The 22,231-nt window shown below is 39.4% G+C and overlaps 2 protein-coding genes across 7 annotated transcripts in view; one reads left to right on the top strand and one right to left on the bottom strand.

Annotated features, from left to right (window-relative positions):
• The window catches only part of zgc:194990 (uncharacterized protein LOC568410 homolog), a 23,685-nt gene extending 2,887 nt beyond the window's left edge, over positions 1-20,798 (top strand). For 2 of the 5 annotated variants that reach the window (XM_061908814.1, XM_061908812.1), the window contains exons 2-11: positions 2,696-2,789; positions 5,622-5,711; positions 5,792-5,890; positions 5,978-6,085; positions 9,796-9,954; positions 10,103-10,243; positions 12,537-12,588; positions 13,934-13,960; positions 14,050-14,076; positions 18,978-20,798. In XM_061908814.1, coding sequence (XP_061764798.1) covers positions 5,649-5,711; positions 5,792-5,890; positions 5,978-6,085; positions 9,796-9,954; positions 10,103-10,243; positions 12,537-12,588; positions 13,934-13,960; positions 14,050-14,076; positions 18,978-19,537 — 1,236 coding nt within the window. In that variant the 5' untranslated portion in view covers positions 2,696-2,789; positions 5,622-5,648 and the 3' untranslated portion in view covers positions 19,538-20,798. Of the gene's footprint in view, positions 1-2,695; positions 2,790-3,229; positions 3,411-5,621; positions 5,712-5,791; positions 5,891-5,977; positions 6,086-9,795; positions 9,955-10,102; positions 10,244-12,536; positions 12,589-13,933; positions 13,961-14,049; positions 14,077-18,977 lie in introns of those variants that run through there. The other 3 variants (XM_061908813.1, XM_061908811.1, XM_061908816.1) reach the window with 3 other exon arrangements.
• Positions 20,496-22,231, bottom strand: part of itgb4 (integrin, beta 4) — a 68,922-nt gene continuing 67,186 nt past the window's right edge. For both annotated transcript variants that reach the window (XM_061908799.1, XM_061908800.1), the window contains one exon: positions 20,496-22,231. In XM_061908799.1, coding sequence (XP_061764783.1) covers positions 22,101-22,231 — 131 coding nt within the window. In that variant the 3' untranslated portion in view covers positions 20,496-22,100.

The following is a 22,231-nucleotide window of genomic DNA, read 5'->3' as shown; positions in this document are numbered from 1 at the left end:
CCGCTTCACAACAAACAAAGAAACATCGGCTGTGTCTCGGTGCTTAAGACAGCTGCAATCCACCGCTTTCCACCAACAGCATTGTTTTTTATAGTTTCTATAATTAAATGAACAAATTGCAAACAATTCAGCAACACAGATGTCCAAAATACTGTGTAATTATGCTGTTAAAGCCGACAACTTTTAGCCGCGAATGATGCAACTACTAATATTTCCTGACAGTCAGTGACGTCACGCGTACGCTTCATCAATCCGTGACGTTTTCAACAAGAAACTCACGGGAAATTTAAAATTGCAATTTAGTAAACTAAAAAGGCCGTATTGGCATGTGTTGCAATGTTAATATTTCATCTTTGATATATAAACTATCAGACTGTGTGGTCGGTAGTACCGGGTTTCTGTAGGCCTTTAAGTCCACGTTAATTAATTCATGGCAAAGAAGCCCCTGCAGACTGCCCTCTTGCCAGCCACTTATTCAAGCGTCTCTCGGGTGATCCCGACATATTCCCAGGCCAGCTGGGAGACATAGTCCCCCCAACATGGCCATGGTTTTCCCCGTGGCCTCCCACCAGTCGGATGTGCCCTAACTAGATGCCTGAACCACCTTATCTGGCTCTTCTCGATGTGGAGGAGCAACGGCTTTACTTTTAGCTCCTACCGGATGACAGAGCTTCTCAACCTATCTCCAAGGAAAAGCCCCTACGCCCGACAGAGGAAACTCAATACGGCCGCTTGTACCCGTGATCTTGTCCTTTTGGTCATAATCCAAAGCTCATGACCATAGGTGAAGGTATAGGCACGTAGATCAACCAGTTGTTCGAAAGCTTTGCCTTCTGACTCAGCTCTTTTTTCACCACAACAGACCGATACAGTTTCCGCATCACTGCAGATGCCGCACCAATCCGCCTGTCGATCCCACGATCGACTCTTCCCTCACTCGTGAACAAGACTCCAAGGTACTTGAACTCCTCCAATTGGGGAAAGAGATCTCCCCGTTCCACCCTTTTCCGGATGAGAACCATACACTCTTGTTGGTGCTGATTCTCATCCCAGTTGTTTCATACTCGGCTGCAAACTGATCCAGTGAGAGCTGAAAATCCTGGTCATATGAAGCCATCAGGACCACATTATCTGCAAAAAGCAGAGAAATAATACTGCAGCCACCAAACTGGATCCCCTTAACACTCTGACTGCACCTAGAAATTCTGTCCATAAAAGTTATGAACAGAACCGGTGACAAAGGCCAGCCTTGGCGAAGTCAAACCCTCACTGGAACGGGTCCTACTTACTGCCGGCTATGCGGACCAAGCTCTGACACTGATCATACAGGAAACGGACCGCCACTATCAGGCAGTCAGATACCGCATACCCTCTGACCTACTAAGGCACTAGGTCAAATGCATTCTCCAAGTCAACAAAACACAAGTAGACTGGTTGGGCAAAATTCCCATGCACCCTCAAGAATCCTGCTGAGGGTATAGAGCTGCTCCATAGTTCCACAACCAGGACAAAAAGCCCACTGCTCCTCCTGAATCCGAGTTTCGACTATCCGGCATAGCCTCCTCTCCAGTACACCTGAATAAACCTAACCGAGAAGGCTGTGAAGTGTAATCCCATGATAGTTGGAACACGCCCTCCGGTTCCCCATCTTAAAAAGAAGAACCGCCAGCCCAGTCTGCCAATCCAGAGGCACCACCCCTGATTTCCACGCAATGTTGCAGAATATTGTTAACCGAGACAGACTCCGGGTGGATCTCATCCACCAATAAACTTTTTAAGTACCTCGGCAACTTCAGCTCCAGAAATAGGAGAAAGCGCCAGAGTGGAGGAGAGTCTAGTCCCTCTCGAGAGAACTGGTTCCAGAGCCTTTGCTGTGCGTCGAAGTGAGTCAGACTATATGTAGACGGAACTTATAACACCAAGGGTTCGTCTTTGGCTTCCGCCCTGCTCACATTGCACCGACATCTGGGCCCCCTGCTATGGATGGTGAGCCCATTGGAGGGCGGGGACCCACGTTTCCCCATGGGGACAGGCCCGGCCACCAGGCGCTCGCCATCGAGCCCCACCTCCAGGCCTGGCTCCAGTGGGGGGCCCCTGTCTGGGCGAGGGAAATCTCGGTCCTTGATTTTGTTTTTTTCACAGGGGTCTTTGAGCTGCCCTTTGTCTGGGCCTTCACATAGGGCCTGTTTGTCTTGGGAGACCCTGCCAGGGGACATAGAAGTCCCCACACAACCTAATTCTTAGGATCATAAGGACACTCAAAATCCTCTTACACTATAAAGTGGCAGCTCAGGAGGGGAGTACTTCCGGTTCCGGTATATGAAAAAACATACGTTTTGGTCTGTGATTCCGCTTCTGTTGATATGTGCGTAGAGATTTCTGTAGATGTCAGTCCTCGTTCTGCCATGTCTAAAATATTTTTAATGCAGGGCTCCAAATATATTGTAGTCACAGTCACAATTATCCCCACTTTTATTCTGAAAAAAAAACCTTTGGTGTCAGCTTATAAAAACACATCCGTCTTATTCTGTTTAGCGGGGATTAGAATCAAAACTTTTGCATAACGTGTGGAGAGGGGCGTGTTCCACGCGTCCCCTGCGGGCGGGGTGTGTGCAGAGGCCGGCCATGAAGCAGCAACAGGTGAGTGGATACCTCAGCTGGAACGAGTTATCTAATCACCTGTTCCCTTTATTAGCAGCGCTGGAGACCATGAAGCGGGAGGGACGCATGAAGACGCAGGACAGAGGCACAGAGACGAACAAGGAAAAGCTGGAAAGACAGACAATTGTGTAAAGTAAAAGATGTATTAAATACTGTGTCAAACCTGTATCCTGAGCTGTGTGATACTGTGGTCAGAAGAAGCCGGGCGAGACGCAGGAAACTTCCGCAAACGTTATTGGTTTTTCAAGTTCAACACATGAAAAAGGCTTTATTTTAAAAAATGTTTTATGTATTTAAAAATAAAATTTAAAAATATGTTTTTTAATGTCCATACATTAAAAAGAAAGTCCAATGGCCAAAACATAAACTGGCAGCCCCGCAATTGTCTTTGGACACAATGCAATCATTTTTTTTTAAAATATAAGATTTACTTGGCTGTCTCGTTGAAGAGCTCCATCATACATCACTGAAAGATTGTGTTTCAGTTGTGTTTTATTGGCGAGGAAGAAAAAGTAGCCTAAAGAGATCCCTTGACAGTGGCACTATGGTTCCCTCTGTCGGCTATAGTATGGAACTGCTGAGTCAAGCAGATAAAGCTCTTTGGTTCAGTCGCGGGTGTCGCAGTCCAAGTGAGCAGGAATTGCGGGAACCTGCACGCACTAAATTACTACACGCTTGAAGAAAACACCAACAAAGGGGCGCTGTGATTTTTTTTTCTTGCCAAAAAGAAAATTCATCCTCTCTTGAAGGTCAGTATTGAGCTTAAAATTGACCCTTGTCTAAATGAATATTCCATCCATCCATCCATTTTCTACCACTTATTCCCTTTTTGGGGTCGCGGGGGGCGCTGGCGCCTATCTCAGCTACAATCGGGCGGAAGGCGGGGTACACCCTGGACAAGTCGCCACCTCATCGCAGGGCCAACACAGATAGACAGACAACATTCACACTCACATTCACACATATTGTTCAGAAAATTCCTATTGTTGTTATCAACTATATAATTTTTTTTTAAAAACATGTCATCTGTGTATATCAGTGTCTCGTGACAAAACTATTTCATCATGCATTGGTTTTGCATCATGCACATTTAAATCAACTCCAACTATTGTGCATGTTTTTTTGTTTTGCAAAGCAGAGGTTGTTGTTTTTTTTACAGTAGGAAGTACAGTTACTACTGTACCTGGACTTGCATGGCAATAACAGCAGTGGTAATCCTGGATTTCTTCTAATCTTCCATATCTCTGCTAACACACTCCTCCGACAAACGCTGCACAAATGTGTATAAATATAATAAATCATATCATTGATGTATTATTTGAAATGGTGCACTATGAATGATTTATTCCCATGTATATTACTTTAAAATAATTATACGGTGTAATACCAATTTGAGTTGGAAAAAACAAGATTTATACACATGCAGTTTAAATAGATAATGTACTACAAGGGCCACTTGGAAAAATGTGAGAAGGTCTTCAATAGTCACCTTTTAAGTCAAATCAAAAAGTAACGATAAAATACACCTCTATCTCAGCTTTGTGTAGCTCCAGCATTACTTTCAGGGGAGGTTGGGACTGCTGAATCATCATTTATTGCACCAGCAACCTCCAATTTCGTTGTTCTTTCAACCTGTTCGCTGTAATAACGACAAACAAAACTCTATTCTATTCAATGCTGCTGTTTATATTTTTATGGTATGTCGGATAATGCCACCCACATTTTTCCTGCACATTTTAACTTCTCAATCATCATCTCCTCCTCTAATATGAACTCAGGGCAGGATAAACAGTTGCGGTCAAAAGTTTACATACACTTGTAAAGAACATAATGTCATGGCTGTCTTGAGTTTCCAAATATTTTTACAACTCTTATTTTTTTGTGATAGAGTGATTGGAGCACATACTTGGTCGCAAAAAACATTCATGAAGTTTGGTTCTTTTATGAATTTTTTATGGGTGTACTGAAAATGTGACCAAATCTGCTGGGTCAAAAGTATACATACAGCAATGGTAATATTTGGTTACATGTCCCTTGGCAAGTTTCACTGCAAAAAGACACTTTTGGTAGCCATCCACAAGCTTCTGGCTAGCTTCTGGTTGAATTTTTGACCACTCTATACAAAATTGGTGCAGTCTAGCTAAATTTGTTGGTTTTCTGACATGGACTTGTTTCTTCAGCATTGTCCACATGTTTAAGTCAGGACTTTGGGAAGGCCATTCTAAAACCTTAATTCTAGCCTGATTGAGCCATTCCTTTACCACTTTTGACATGTGTTTGGGGTCATTGTCCTGTTGGAATACCCAAATGCGCCCAAGACCTAACCTCCAGGCTGATCATTTTAGGTTGTCCTAAAGAATTTGGAAGTAATCCTCCTTTTTCATTGTCCCATTTACTCTCAGTAAAGCACCAGTTCAATTGGCAGCAAAACAGGCCTAGAGCATAATACTACCACCACCATGCTTGATAACGGTGTTCCTGGGATTAAAGGTCTCACCATTTCTGCAAACACTTTGCTGGTTATTGTGACCAAACAGCTCAATTTTATTTTTAAATCTGACACCACACGGACAAAGATGAAGCTTGCCAGAAGCTTGTGGATGGCTACCAAAATCGCTGTATTGCAATGAAACTTGCCAAGGGGCATGTAACCAAATATTAACATTGCTGCATATGTATACTTTTGACCCAGCAGATTTGGTCACATTTTCAGTAGACTCAAAATAAATAAAAAAAGAACCAAACCTAATGATTTTTTTTGTGACCAACAAGTATGTGCTCCAATGACTCTATCACAAAAAATAAGAGTTGTAGAAATTATTGGAAACTCAAGACAGCCATGACATTATGTTCTTTACAAGTGTATGTAAACTTTTGACCACAACTGTAAATCCTGCACTCTCACTCGCTTTCCTCTTCTAAGATGCGTTGATTTGCGTACGTGTATCTTCTCTACACAGGGTACATCCCTTCTAAGGCTGTCCAGCATGATTAAAGAATGCCTGCAGTTCCTTATTGAACCGGCGAAAAAGCTCAAGAGCCGACTCAGAGTATGCTGTTCCATTTGTGCTGAATCAGAATTAGTCTTGTCTCCAAGATTCATTTTTACTGCGCTCTGTCTTGGCCCCAGGAGTCCCGTAAGCGAGTGAGGCTTGACAAGAAGGAGCCGCTGGTGGAAAGTCAATTATTTATTATGGAGCTGGCCCGAGAACTCAACAAAATTTGCCAGGTATTCACAACTTTTCCTCACTTTGCACTATCGGTAAATTATATTTGTGATACCGATTCCCTGTTCATACATGGGCTGTTCTTGCAGAGGTCAGACGTTCTGCAGCACATATGGACTTGTGAGGACACCTGGCCTGCAGGCTTGTGTCGGGACGTTATTGTGGAGTGGGCTGCTATACTGGAGAAGAAAGTGCAGGTATAACTAAATCTAACTGTATTCAAGTTTACTGTTGTAGTACTAGTTGGCAGGTCATAAATAAAGGACAGTTGGAATTAGGGTTGTCCCGATACCAAACTGTATTTCCATACTTTTCTACGTAAAGGGGACCACAAAAATGGCATTATTGGCTTTATTTGAACAAAAAATCTTATGTTTCATTAAACATATGTTTCTAATTACAATTGTGTCCCAAAATAAAATAGTGAACATACAAGACAACTTGTCTTTTAATTAGTAAGTAAGCATATAAAGGCCCCTAATTTAGCTGCTAACATATGTAGTAACATATTGTGTCAATTTCCTTTATTTATTTTGAAAAAAATTATGAGGGACAAGTGGTAGAAAATGAATTATTAATCCACCTGTTCATTTACTGTTAATGTCTGCTTACTGTCTTTTTGAACATTTTCTCTCTACACTTCTGTTGAAATGTAATAATCACTTTTTCTTCTGTATTTTTTGGAGGTTTTACATTAGTTTTGGATGATACCACAAATTTGGGTATCGATCCGATACCAAGTAGTTACAGAATCCTACAATGGTCATAGCTCGGTTGGTAGAGTGGCCGTGCCAGTAACTTGAGGGTTGCAGGTTCGATTCCCACTTCTGACATCCTAGACACTGCCGTTGTGTCCTTGGGCAAGACACTTTACCCACCTGCTCCCAGTGCCACCCACACTGGTTTAAAAAATGTAACTTAGATATTGGGTTTCACTATGTAAAGCGCTTTGAGTCACTAGAGAAAAGCGCTATATAAATATAATTCACACTTCAATTCACATAATTTAAGTTTTAATGTGTCCAGGGACATATTTCCTGCATTTTTTAAAAGAAAATATAAATGAACAAAAGAACGAAAAAAGATTTTGTGATGGAAGAAAATATCGATGTAATCATTGTAGTATTTACTAGATATGCTCCTTTACTTGGTGTCATTACAGTGGATGTCAGGTGTAGATTCACCCATGGCGTTTGTTTACATTTTGACGCCAGTGAGCTACGGTGTGTAGTGAAGCATGTTTAGCTATTCCTCGTCCTGAGGGGATGATACTTGTAAGAAACTCACTTTATTTGTCACCATGGAGACCCGAATTAGTGATTTAGAAGTAGCTAACACTGCAGAATGCGGCTGGACGTTAGCCGCTAGCTAGCCACGTCTTAACGCACCTCTTCCTCAGGGCGTTTCAGTATTATAACTTCACCTTTATTACTTTAAGCCAAAATGCGTCCATTCTACCTTTTCTGTCTTCACACTGTGTCTGCTTGTAAGTACTCTGTGATTGTGCGTTGCCGAACATGCTCCTCTGCTCGTAAAACCAGCAAAGTCACGACGCGACGACGACGCATTGTCATTCCCGTTTAAAAAAGGGGAGGCGGGGACCAGTACTTTTTAGAGGCGGTATGGTACCAAATATGATTCATTAGTATCGCGGCACCATACTAGTTACTAGTATCGGTACACCGTTTAATCCTAGTTGGAATATTACTCAGTAAGATTGGACTGCTAACAAAAGTGCAAAAAAAACCCCAGAAACTTCACGCACAATGTCACTTGTGTTTTGGCTGTGAGGGTTTTTTCTGCAATCAGCAGCTTGAGCGCCAACAAGTTGACAGGAGTAACTTCAATTGCATCCCAAACTGCAAGAGGATTCCAAAAATGTTTTTTCTTTTCATACAAATACGACTATAGCCGTGTTTGTAAAAAACAACAACAACACAGTTTTGTCATCAAGCTGCTACGTGTCTCGCTCCGCCTTTTTGATATCACACCGTGCGGTACTCCAAAAAAAGAGTGCAAAAAATTGCCATCAATTACTTTGTCTCAATAGAAAAACATTGCAGTAGACTAGACAACAATGTTCTATTAAAATCCATTCTATCCTAAAATCTGAACATATAATAAACATATTTAATATACGTAGAATTAAAAGTTACATTGAAACATTAATCAACACTTAAATGATTACCTAAATACTTAAAATGTGTATAAAAGTAGATCATTTTTAAAATGTATACATAAACATTTATGTTGTAACTAATACGTATATATTATGCACACACCGACTTAAACAAGTTGAAAAACTTATTCGGGTGTTACCATTTAGTGGTCAATTGTACGGAATATGTACTGTACTGTGCAATCTACTAATAAAAGTTTCAATCAATCAATCAATCAATCAATCAATCAATCAATCAATCAATCCAAATATTATACTGATTTAATATACATATTCTAAAACTAGCCTTATTTGTAAAATAAAGATACGTGTATTAAAATCAATAAATTACATGCAAATGAAGACAGTATCATATATTTTATCATATTGCATATTTTATATCACTGTAGTATAATATTGTCTAATTTGTATTACAAATAAGTAGTACAACAAATATAATAAAACATGTAATTCATAATATGTATTAGAATAAAAATGGTAATGTTAACTCAATAAATATATATTAAAAACAATACAATTAAGTTACTTTAATTTGTAGATAACATACTTAATGTAATATTATAGATACAAATATAGTAATTTTAAAATTGTGTAATCTGTTTAAGAAGAAAATGATCACATAACAAATATTAAAAACAAAAAAGTTTTAGATTTTATTCCAGTGATTCCAAAACTGTTGTATGGACTTTTTGGGTTGGGCTGCCTCTAGTGGTACGCCAAAGAATCACTTAAATAAATATTCAAACACAGTGTTATTGTTCAAACTGTGGTTAATACTACAGTGGCCAAAAATATTAAATATACTTGTTAAATAAAACCTCTGCCTTGTTTTTGATGACTACTCTGGCCCACGTCGTTACTTTATTATTAATGTTGGTCATTAGGGTGGCACTTGGACAGCTGGTGTTTTCTTGTACTTGGTGAAACATGTTTGAGAACCGCTGCAAAGCATTTTTGCCTGTGTGCCTATACTTTATGGAATCTGTAGAGTAGAACAGCATTGAATAGAATGTAATGGGGACGGCGTGGCAAAGTTGGTAGAGTGGCTGTGCCAGCAATCTGAGGGTTGCTGGTTCAATCCCCACCTTCTACCATCCTAGTGACGTCCGTTGTGTCCTTGGGCAAGACACTTCACCCTTGCTCCTGATGGGTCCTGGTGAGCGCCTTGCATGGCAACCCCCGCCATCAGTGTGTGAATGTGTGTGTGAATGGGCGAATGTTGAAATACTGTCAAAGCGCTTTGGGCTCCTTAAAAAGGGGTAGAAAAGCGCTATACAAGTACAACCCATTTACCATAATAGAATGGGATAGAATAGATTGGAACATCTTTTTTGTCATTGGTCATTGTTTGATGCTTAGAATAACCCCGACCCCAAAATGTTGTATACATATGTATAATGTGGTTAATGGGGTGAAGTGATATGGAGAGAGTGGCCGTCCGGAAATGGTGACCATGTAACTATTTAGATGAATGTTCAAATACACCTCCTGAGCCAAATGCAAGTGGACTGTAAGTGTGTAAAGAGAAAATAAGGCTATTAACATTTTTAATACAATGTTTTCACCATGCCTTGAATTGAAAAAAACATTAATTTTGGGTGTCTTTATTCCCCAAAGACCTCCATACTAATAAACAAAATAACACATTTTGGAAGGGAATACTTTACTATTGCAATGTGTGCTCTACAGGAACATTTAAATATGTTAAATACTGTCTGTGTTGTTCAGTCAAAAGTCAATGTATCAGACTGCCAGTCCCCCACCGCAGAGAAGAGGGACTGGAGGGGTCACCTTCTCTGTATCCTGGAGGCGGATGGGGAGTATGACATGGGTCCTCACAGGAGGGTCATCATGGAGTGGACACGGCAAATGAAAAACAGACATGAGGTGAGAGTACGGATGAAGTGTGACAGAGTTTGTTCTGTGATTAGAGTGTCAACCACTAATGCCTTAAAGATTATTATAATAAATCCTGTCCTTGATTGTCATCTCAGTAACATGTAGTGAATAATAAGCTGTTATTGTCTTCTTCTAGCCCACAGTGTGGCCTGGCGAGCATGTGCTGATGATGCTGGACGACTTGGAGTTCCAGTGGAAGAGAGGCCGTCTGCCCAACCTGCTGCCCGCTTTGGAACTTGTCATGCTGGCTGTGCTGAACACCGACATTCCGGTCCAGGTCTGTAGTCAACTGTAACCCGAAACCATTTCTGTGAAATGCACAAAAGTGGAGTTACCCCTGAATATGGATCATTTCCCTACATATGTACATACGTACATTCGTACATACATACTGTACACACATACCTATGCCTGGAGGTACAGTACATTTATACATGCATGCGTACAGACATGCACACACACATTCAGTACATACGTTTATACATACATACATACATACATACATACATACATACATACTTCTACACGTAAATTCGTACATGCTTGCATACAGACATGAACGTATACATAGAGTACATACATACATACATACGTTTATACGTACATTCATATATATATACATACCTACACACATACAGTATATACGTACATTTGTACATGCATACATACATGCACACACACATACAGTACATACGTTAATATGAACATACATACATACATACATACATGCATACGTCTATACGTGAATTTGTACATGCATTCATACAGACATGAACGTATACATGTCTGTACACACATACCTATGCCTGGAGGTACAGTACATTTGTACATGCATGCATACAGACATGCACACACACACATACAGTACATACAGTACATACAGTACATACGTTTATACATACATACATACATACATACATACATACATACGTCTATACATAAATTCGTACATGCTTGCATACAGACATGCACACACACATACAGTACATACAGTACATACGTTTATACATACATACATACATACGTCTATACGTAAATTCGTACATGCTTACATACAGACATGAATGTATACATAGAGTACATACATACGTACATACGTTTATACGTACATTCGTATATACATACATACCTACACACATATATACGTACATTTGTACATGAATACATACATGCACACACACATACATTACATACAGTACATAGTTTAATACGCACATACATACATACATGCATACGTCTATACGTAAATTTGTACATGCATTCATACAGACATGAACGTATACATAGAGTACATACAAACGTTTATACGTACATTCGTATATGCGTACATACGTACATACATATATACGTACATTTGTACATGCATGCATACAGACATGCACCCACACATACAGTATATACTTATGTTTATACGTACATTTGTCTATACATACATATGTACATACGTCTATACGTACATTTGTACATTCATGCATACAGACATGTACACATACTTAACAGAACATACATACATACGTTCGTATATACAGTACATACATACGTACATACGTCTATTTGTGCATGCGTGCATACAGACATGCAGGCATACATAGAGTACATACATACATACGTACATACATTTCTCATTCATACATACATACATACATTTCTCGTACATTCATACTTACATACATTAATACATACATACATACATACATGCATGCATGCATACAGACATGCAAGCATACATACAGTACATATATACATACGTAGAAACATTCATACGTACATACATACGTCTATAGGTACATTTTTACATGCATGCATATATAAACACGTACATACATTTATACGTACTTTCGTACATACATAAATACATACATACCTCTAGGTACACACTTACATTCGTAGATGCATGCATACAGACATGCATGCATACATACAAACAGGACAAACATACATATTAAGGTATGAAAGTCCCAATGAACTCATTCACTTTCTTTAATAAGGTAATAAAGGTATCAGGGGACTTACTTAATAGTCACCTAACTTTGATGGTACACAGAGGTAATATTTCACTACTGAAGGCAGTAAATAAGCATATAACTATATAACCAGTGTATGAAGATGCTATTTAAAGCTTGAATGTACGAACTACTTACTTAACTGACAGACTGACAAAGTTATAGATGTGTTAACCAATTACCTTACTAACTAATTAACCACAATTAAAAAGGTATTAACAATAGCATGAATGTACTTATTAAATTATTAGCTAACTAGCTTAGTAAAGTACTAACTAACCAACCAACAAAACAACTAAAATACAGAGGTACTATCTGACTAGTTAATATATTAGGTAAATACAGTAATTCATGTATAAAGGTGCACTAACTAACTAACCCATGCAGGCACAAAGAAACCAAACGGGGGTATAATGTAGAACAATATTAGTAAGTATAATAACCTTATATTGTAAGACGTACAATAACATTATATTTATTAGCATATGTCACATATTTCATCAATATTAAGTTATTTTGAAGTACTTTAAAATGTGTTTCCTCCTTCTTCTGTTTGCTTGGCTTCAGGAGGATGTGACAAAGCAATGGCTGGTCAGAAAGCAGAGAAACAAGAACATGGGTGAGGTGTCTTCTAAATTACTACTCATAAATCATATGCCAATTATAGACATTCAGTTACGTACATTATAGTCGAGTTAACCCATGTGATTAATTACATATGTATTTTATATACATATGTATATTAATTATGTATGTACATATGCGTATTAGGACTTCACGGTGGAAGAGGGGTTAGTGCGTCTGCCTCACAATACGAAGTTCCTGCAGTCTTGGGTTCAAATCCAGGCTCGGGATCTTTCTGTGTGGAGTTTGCATGTTCTCCCCGTGAATGCGTGGGTTCCCTCCGGGTACTCCGGCTTCCTTCTACCTCCAAAGACATGCACCTGGGGATAGGTTGATTGGCAACACTAAATTGGCCCTAGTGTGTGAATGTGAGTGTGAATGTTGTCTGTCTTTCTGTGTTGGCCTTGCGATGAGGTGGCGATTTGTCCAGGGTGTACCCCGCCTTCCACCCGATTGTAGCTGAGATAGGCGCCAGCGCCCCCCGCGACCCCAAAAGGGAATAAGCGGTAGAAAATGGATGGATGGATATGCGTATTAATCATGTAGTTAATTTTGACCACATATGCTCCTTTACCTTAACCCGTGGGTAGATACCTGCAAGGCAGAGGGTTGTTATACGGTCAGTGATCACATCAATGCACACGTCAGTGCAAAGAGGACACTCCGACTGGTGTCTTTTCTGGCAAATTTCACTCCAAAATACACCCAGACTGTATTTATGTTTAAACTGTTTTGAGAAAATCAATGACGTGGATTGAATTAATCCATCCATCTATCCATTATCTACCACTTATTCCCTTTGGGGTCGCGGGGGGCGCTGCTACCTATCTCAGCTACAATTGGGAGGAAGGCGGGGTACACCCTGGACAAGTTGCCACCTCATTGCAGGCATTGAATTAATACATATGAAAAATGCTCTTTGGCATTCTGACTGTAAAATTGCATTTGTTTGTTACTTAAAAGTGAGTGATAACATGTGATTAATCATGATCAATCAAACTACAAAAGTGATTAATCTGATTAATTTACATTTGTACACCCCGTACACGCCCCTCAACTGACATATCTGCAAACATGTGCTGATATATTTTCATGGGCTACACTGAAGAAATGACACTTTGACACAATGTTAAGTAGTCAGTGTACAGCTTGTATAGCACAGGAAATGTAAAAACATATCAGCAACAAAAGTGAGTACATACCTAAATGAAAATATCTCATTTATAGACCATTATTGAGACTTTGGGCACAACATAAACACCCGTAAAAAGTGTGAGCATTTGTTCAGCACTCTGTATTATAGTCAACAAATCATACTTACATCAGGTTGTTTTTTTCAGATGCTGTTCACTACATCCCCCATTGTGGTGAGCATGATGGTGTTTTACGCCAAACTGAAGATATGCTAAATGTAACCGTTAAACAGATTTCTTGATATGTTTTTGTTTCTTTACAGTCTGGAATTGGATTTGTGACGCATCAGGTTTGAAAGTCTTTTTCCTTAAACACAAGGGGACCGGCACTTTTTAAAAATGTTGCCTATCATTCACAATCCTTATGTAGGACAATAACTCATAAGGCTTTCTTTTTTATGCATTCTAAATAGTAAATTAACAATAGCTAAAGTCAACTAACAATGGCGTAATGGAATTTGCTTTATTCCGCCAATAATGCACTCATATTAAATAAACAGCATTTTAATTTCACAGATGCATCACAACGTTTGCTTTTCCCTTCAAGACCGCTACTAATCATGGCAGACTTCTTGAGAGATAACAGCCACTACTTTGGGACAATTGATGATCGGAACCTTATATTTTTGAGCCTGAATGTAAGGAGGATGAGCTACAAATTTCAGAAGCTGTGTGCTAAACAGACCCAGCTTTAGTGAACACTAAGCATCGAGTAACAGTATTGCTAAGTGCTAAACAAGAAATACAAACGACAAACATAAAAACACAATCACTTACTGTACCATGTCTGTTCTCACTGGGATGCTGACTGATGTGATTTTCTCATATTCCCGTTTAAATGAAGAATGAATCATAATCCTCACGCAAATTAAAAAAAAAAAAAAAAGTGCTGCAAACAACCGTCTTTCCCGCCATCACTGGGTCTAAGTTTAACGTCAAAGTTGACCAACTTCTCGCATTATGGCCACATCCTTCTACTATCCCGGTGAGAGGAATGCTTCATAATCCAGGCTCAACTCTCACCAGCTGAGAGGCGATGCAGCAGCAGCTCAGTATGTCAATAGCTGCATAAGCTAGTTTGTTGTTTTTCCACGACTGTGCCGCGGCACACTAGTGTTCCGTGAGATACAGTCTGGTGTGCCGTGGGAGATTATGTAATTTCACCTAATTGGGTCAAAAATATTCTTCGCAAACCAGTGAATATAATCCGTAAATAATATGCCGTTGTTGAGCATCTGTGCTGTCTAGAGCTCGGCAGAGTAACCGTGTAATACTCTTCCATATCAGCAGGTGGCAGCAGATAGCTAATTGCTTTGTAGATGTCGGGAACATGGTTTGGCGTGATCACACTATGCAGGAGGCAGCGTGTAGGTAAAAAAGGTATCTAACACTTAAACCAAAAATAAACAAAAGGCGAGTGCCGCTAAGAAAAGGCATTGAAGCTTAGGGATGACTGTGCAAAACGAAACAAAAACTGGACTGGCTGCAAAGTAAACAAAAACAGAATGCTGGATGGCAGCAAAGACTTACAGCGTGTGGGGCAGATGGCGTCCACAAAGTACATCTGTACATGACATGACAATCAACAATGTCCCCACAAAGAAGGTTTGCGCCCGCATAACTTAAATAGTCTTGATTGCGAAAACAAAGCAGGTGCAGGGAATAGCATTCAAGGAAGACATGAAACTGCTACAGGAAAATACCAACAAAAGAAGAAAAGCCACCAAAATAAGACAATAAGACAAGATCTAAAACACTACGCACAGGAAAACAGCAAAAAACTCCAAATTAGTCACGGTGTGATGTGACAGGTGGTGACAGTACACCTGCTTTGAGACAAGAGTTATAGTGATGCATGCTTGGTTATAGTTTAAATAAATTTCCAACAAATGTGAGAATGACTTTGTCTTGTCAATATCGGCTACTGAATTTCATTTTTTAATGTTTTCTGCTGGTGGTGTGCCTCAGAATTTTTTCAATGAAGAAAATATGCTCTGGATCAGAAAAGATTGAGCAACTCTCTGTGGTCACGACACCGCTAAAAGTAGTTCCTTGGCAATAGCTCTTATGAAACAACATGGCTAATACTTGGTTATTAAGGTTGCGGGCAATGTTCCCTCTACTTGTTCATGTGTGTGAACAAACGCAAAAACTCCCCGAGCATTCATGGGCGAACATGTGAGCAATTTCAGACGTGCACATTTTGGCTACACCAGCAGCACACCTGTCCCAAAGCTGACTTAATAACAAGTTACATGTTTTATTTTAATAATCAAATGAAAGCAGTCATTTTCCAGGACATTTTTTCTATTATAAGTGAATTGGGCCACTTAAATAAATATAACAAATACAATCTTGTTTTTCATGAGCTGTGTGGTATAGTATTTTAGGCTTAGGTGAGGGTCCAGCTTTGGAAATAATTGGTACCCCTTTCAGGTACCTCCTGGTACCCCAGTACCTCCAAAACCCTCAAATCTAGACTCCAAACATCCCAGAATAAGCTAGTCCGGTGACTTTTAGACCTCCACCCCAGATCACACCTCAATCCAACCCACTTCTCCAAAGTGGGCTGGCTCAGGGTGGAGGACAGAGTAAAACAACTTGCACTGAGCCTAGTCTATAAAATCCGCTACACCTCCTTGATACCGAAGTACATGTCAAACTACTTCCTTAACGTAAATGACCGCCATAACCACAACACCAGGGGGAGCTCCACAAACCACGTTAAACCCAGATTCCGATCTAACAAAGGTCTTAACTCATTCTCTTTCTACGCCACATCAATGTGGAATGCACTCCCAACAGGTATAAAAGTAAGTGCATCTCTATCCTCCTTCAAAACCGCTCTAAAACAACACCTCCAGGCAACATCAACACTTTACTAATACCCTCCTCCATTCACATCACATCTCCCCGGATTATAAACAACTCAAATGTACTTCTAATGTATATACTTGTTCTTATGCTATCTGAACTCACTATGTTCTCTGCTGGCTGTACATATCCTACTAAATAAGACCTACACTGTTTCAATGTCCACATTTCTCTGTTGATGCAATTGTTGATGACTGAAGTACTGATATCAACCAAAGCTCCTCATCCCACCCGCCGGATTGTAAATAATGTAAATAATTCAATGTACATACTATGATGATTAACTTGTGTGATGATTTTATTATGTTGATAGTATATATTTGTACCATGAATTGATTAACGTGGACCCCGACTTAAACAAGTTGAAAAACTTATTCGGGTGTTACCATTTAGTGGTCAATTGTACGGAATATGTACTGAACTGTGCAATCTACTGATAGAAGTATCAATCAATCAATCAATCACATTTAGTTACGCTTAATATATCTTTTTGTTAGCATTTCTCTAGGCTAGTGACAGCGTTCCATGATTAATATTCATAAAAAATGTACATTCTTAATAAATGACAGTAGAATAAGCACATCAGTTTGGGAAGTCATAGTGTAACGATCTGGGAATTGACACTTTGTGTGGTGTTGGAGTTATCCGACTTTTTTTGTGGCCATAAATGCATCACTGGCGAAGTGCCTTGACTGCGTGCGTTGGAGCAAGTAAGAGAGGGAGAGAACGGCTGCTGTCGATATGACAGATGAGAAAGAGTTGGTTTGAACCTGGTTTGTACGGCAGACAATGACCGGTTTTGCGAGATAAAAGTTTTTTTTTTACTATGTTTCTGTTGTGGTTACGGCCGACAAACAGTTTTTTGTAATGGATGGAATTCCTACCCTCTTTAAAGTCTCTAGAGATTTAATAATTTAACAGTGTTGACGAATATTGTTCTCCCCACTTGCCGTCATATGTTACTCACAGTTGCATTGCAAAATCATACAGAACAAATTGTTATCTGTGTTTATTTTGTTGATAGGTCAGATGGGATTTGACTTTGTGTGCAGCATGGATTTGCCGTGCGCAGAGGGCGTGTGAGCGATGCGCAATTGCGCAGGCGCGCACTTTAGAGCAGGGGTCACCAACCTTTTTGAAACCAAGAGCTACTTCTTGGGTACTGATTAATGCGAAGGGCTACCAGTTTGATACACACTTAAATAAATAACCAGAAACAGTCAATTTGCTAAATTTTCCTTTAACTCTATGTTATTATTAATAATTAATGATATTTATCTTTGTGGAAACACTGATCATCTTAATGATTTCTCACAATAAATATACATTTTTGATGACATGTTTTAAATCCAATCTGCACTTTATTATAATATATAACAAATTGGACCAAGCTATAATTTTAACAAAGACAAATCATTATTTTTTCTAGATTTTCCAGAACAAAAATTTTAAAAGAAATTCAAAAGACTTTGAAGTAAGATTTAAATTTGATTCAACAGATTTTCTAGATTTGCCAGAATATATATATTTTTTAATTTTAATCATAATAAGTTTGAAGAAATATTTCACAAATATTCTTTGTCGATAAAACCGAAGCTAAAATGAGGAATTAAATTGAAATGTATTTATTATTCTTTACAATAAAAAAAAACTAAATTTACTTGAACATTGATTTAAATTGTTAGGAAAGAAGAGGACGGAATTTAAAAGGTAAAAAGGTATATCGGTTTAGAAAATATAAAATAATTTTTAAGATTGTATTTTCCTCTAAAATTGTCTTTCTGAAAGTTATAAGAAGCAAAGTAAAAAAAATAAAAAATGTATTTACACAAGTGAAGACCAAGTCTTTAAAATATTTTCTTGGATTTTCAAATTCTATTTGAGTATGTCTCTTTTAGAATTAAAAATGTCGAGCAAAGCGAGACCAGCTTGCTAGTAAATAAATAAAATTTAAAAAATAGAAACAGCTCACTGGTGAGTGCTGCTATTTGAGCTATTTTTAGAACAGGCCTGCGGGCTACTCATCTGGTCCTTACGGGCTACCCGGTGCCCGTGGGCACTGCGTTGGTGACCTCTGCTTTAGAGGGAACGTTGGTTGCGGGATGTAAATGGAGTATTGTTGTTGTCTTTTTTAAATGGCTTGCATCGTTAGCCACCTCGTACTTGCCGTATATTACAAATTAGAATGCATAAAAAAAGAAAGAGATAAGTGTTCTTGTATTACATAAGAATTGTAAATGATAGGCAAAATGAAACAGTCTGTCTCCTCATTGTACTCGTACATGTATTAATATTTCTCGTCATGTGACCCCGACAGAGGACGTGAAACTGGACCCGGACTCGGCCAACCCGGACCTGCTCATCTCCGCCGATGAGAAGAGCATGCGATGCGGCCTGGAGCGCCGCGACGTTCCTTGCTGCAGCCGGCGCTTCGACGGCTGGTGGTGTGCAGCGGCCCGGACGGGCTTCCTGTCCGGGCGCCACTACTGGGAGGTGGAGGTGGGCCAACGGGACTGGCGGCTCGGTGTGGCCAAGGCGTCCGCCGTGAGGCGAGGCTTCGGCTCGCTCAACACGCACACGGGTTACCTGATGCTCCGTCTGGAGCGGGGCGCCGACCTGAAGGCCCTGACGGTTCCCGCCACCTCGCTGCCTTCGAGTTGGCGGCCCGGGAAAGTGGGCGTGTACCTGGACTACGAGCAAGGCCAGCTGTCCTTCTACGACGTGGACAGGCGGGCCCACCTTTACACCTTCAACGCCACGTTCACAGAGGAACTGTTCGCAATTTTTGGGACTGTGGAGGTGATGAAGGACCTGGTGATAAGGCCGATGGGTGTCAAACAACGGTGCCTCTGTCCCGGGCCGTGCCTCTGGAACTAAACCACACCGCGAACGTCATCAGCGTATCTATTCAGGTGTGTAAGGAAGGTGTTTGCATCCAATTAATCAGAGGTCTGCATTGTCTACAACAGCCAATCATTGAGTGTAAACGACAAATGGCATATAAAAGACTAAACAAGGGGTGTCAAACATACGGCCCGCGAACAGATTTTATCCAGACCACGGGATGAGTTTGCTAAGTAAAAAAATTAACCTGAAATTGTTGAATGAAAGAAACTGCTGTTCTAAATGTGTACACTGGATGTCACAATAGCAATTATTTGTATCTTTGTACAAAATAAACCACATGATGTGAGTACATCAGCCGAGGAAAATGATCAAACTACATAAATGACATTCTGTAATTTGATTTTGATATAATTTTTTTTAATCTATATATTTTGAAAATGAACATTAATGAGTTGACTGATGAACATTATCATGTAATGTATTCAGAAAGTATAAAAAAACTACAAATAAAGATAGAATACTATTAACCGCAACATGTAAATGTAAAAAAAAACCCCAACAATATTATGATTTGTACATTTTCAGAATGTGCTTGTTCTATTCATAAACAAAGAAAATAATCTAAAGTCGTCTTTATTTTTAAGTTATCATGCCGTGATTTTACCAGTCCGGCCCACTTGGGAGTAGATTTTTCTCCATGTAGCCGCCGATCCAAAATGAGTGTGACACCCCTGGGCTAGACTCTCCACCTGCATGCTTTTGCTGTCTCTTACATAATTCATTATCTTTGCATACTTTTTAAATACAGTTAAATGTTTTTTTTTCAATACAGCCTTTTTTTTCACACTAGCAATTGGTGTGTGCATTCCCAGCTTTAAAAACAGCAACGTACAGAAGTGTAATTTTGGAAGAAAATGCGCAATAGTATGCTGTGTGTGCTTGTTTCTTACTTCAAGTCTATCAATAAACACGTGTCACACCGCGCTGCTTTGTTTCAAAATCTTTATTAAGTGCAACACATACAGAAAACATAAAATATATTGTAAGCGCGTCTGCTTTAATGTGATTACATTTATTTTCAAATATTTATCCATTTCACCACGTTTACATTTGAGGATGGCCCTTTTTTTTCTTATATGACACAATACAGTACAGGTGCATCTCAATGAATTGGAATATTGCAGCAGAATATGTTTGACTTGTGCAAACTGTGAATCACAAACAGAAGGTTTTAGTTTTTGCAGTTTGTCTGCTGATTAGAGCCGTATAGTTTACAACAGTGGTTCTCAAACTTTTGTCCAAAAACCCTTGGCTCTCCAAGTACCACCATAATGACCAACATTAAAATACAGTAGCACAGTAAAACTAAATAGTAATTAAAAGAAGACAGAAGTTGTATTTAACAAATACGTTGAATATTTTGGCCACTGTAACATAACACACACTTTGATCAGTAACACAGTGTTTAAATAAGGGGACGGCGTGGGGCAGTGGGAGAGTGGCCGTGCGCAACCCGAGGGTCCCCGGTTCAATCCCCACCTAGTACCAACCTCGTCACGTCCGTTGTGTCCTGAGCAAGACACTTCACCCTTGCTCCTGATGGGTGCTGGTTAGCGCCTTGCATGGCAGCTCCCTCCATCAGTGTGTGAATGGGTAAATGTGGAAGTAGTGTCAAAGCGCTTTGAGTACCTTGAAGGTAGAAAAGCGCTATACAAGTACAACCCATTTATCATTTATTTAAATATTTAAGTGATTATTTGACGTACCACGAAATGGAGAGTTTGAGAATCACTGGTTCATAATATTAAACTTTGTTGACAAATTACAAAAAAAATGTACATACTGATTCCGAAATACATTCTTAAAATATAACATTCTGTAAGAGTTTCATTTTCAAAGATATTCTAATTTATTGAGATGCACCTGCATGGGGTTCAAATGCAGAACAAATTGACCATATTTATAATACAATCTTTTTTGTCAATTCCTGCAAAAATTAATTAATGCAATAGAGTAGTAGGAGCATAAAGCATCTCATGAAATGTAAAACCAAGTAGTTGTTGAATTATTTCCAGCATGAGTAGCACAACAAAGCCTGATACATGAGTCAGCTATATTCGGCATGCATGTTGGTGTTACTTTTAAATCAGGGATCTCTTTGTAATATCATACACATCTATGCACGAGATTCCCTTGAATTCACCATAACTCTTGTCAGTCAGTCAGTCCAAAAAAACAAAACAAAAACACGAGAGGCAAACAATGGAAGAATATAAACTACAAATGAATTGGTAATATGTGTGTGTGTGTTGTAATATCACACACAGACACAACAGATATACAAGATTAGCGTGGCAAGGGCGTTGTGTCATTTTGGATTAGGGAACAGGCGGGGGGATTACCTGCCTGCTTTAAAAACACAACGTGTGTGTGCGCTCGTGTTGTTTACTTGACAGCAATATTTGTAACAGACAAACTAAAAATAGTTTTTTTTTGGTACCACACTCTCACACATGCACACTAAGGAATGCACATCAAACCCTTAAAGAGCGTGAATTTGAATAAAGGTGACAACGAAGATCAAGTAAAGGTTTTAGGAGTCATAAAACATCTTATTTGTGATGGAGGTTCCTCCCATGACGCTCCTCTGGACCACCTCCTTGGTGATTTGCTGCATCATCATGCCGCTGCTCTCTGTGTGCTGCGTGGTCATCATCATTCCAT

This window comes from Nerophis ophidion, linkage group LG08 (genome assembly GCF_033978795.1).
Source record: "Nerophis ophidion isolate RoL-2023_Sa linkage group LG08, RoL_Noph_v1.0, whole genome shotgun sequence".
NCBI classification, from domain to species: Eukaryota; Metazoa; Chordata; class Actinopteri; order Syngnathiformes; family Syngnathidae; genus Nerophis; species Nerophis ophidion.
This window is presented reverse-complemented; position numbering and strand designations above follow the sequence as displayed.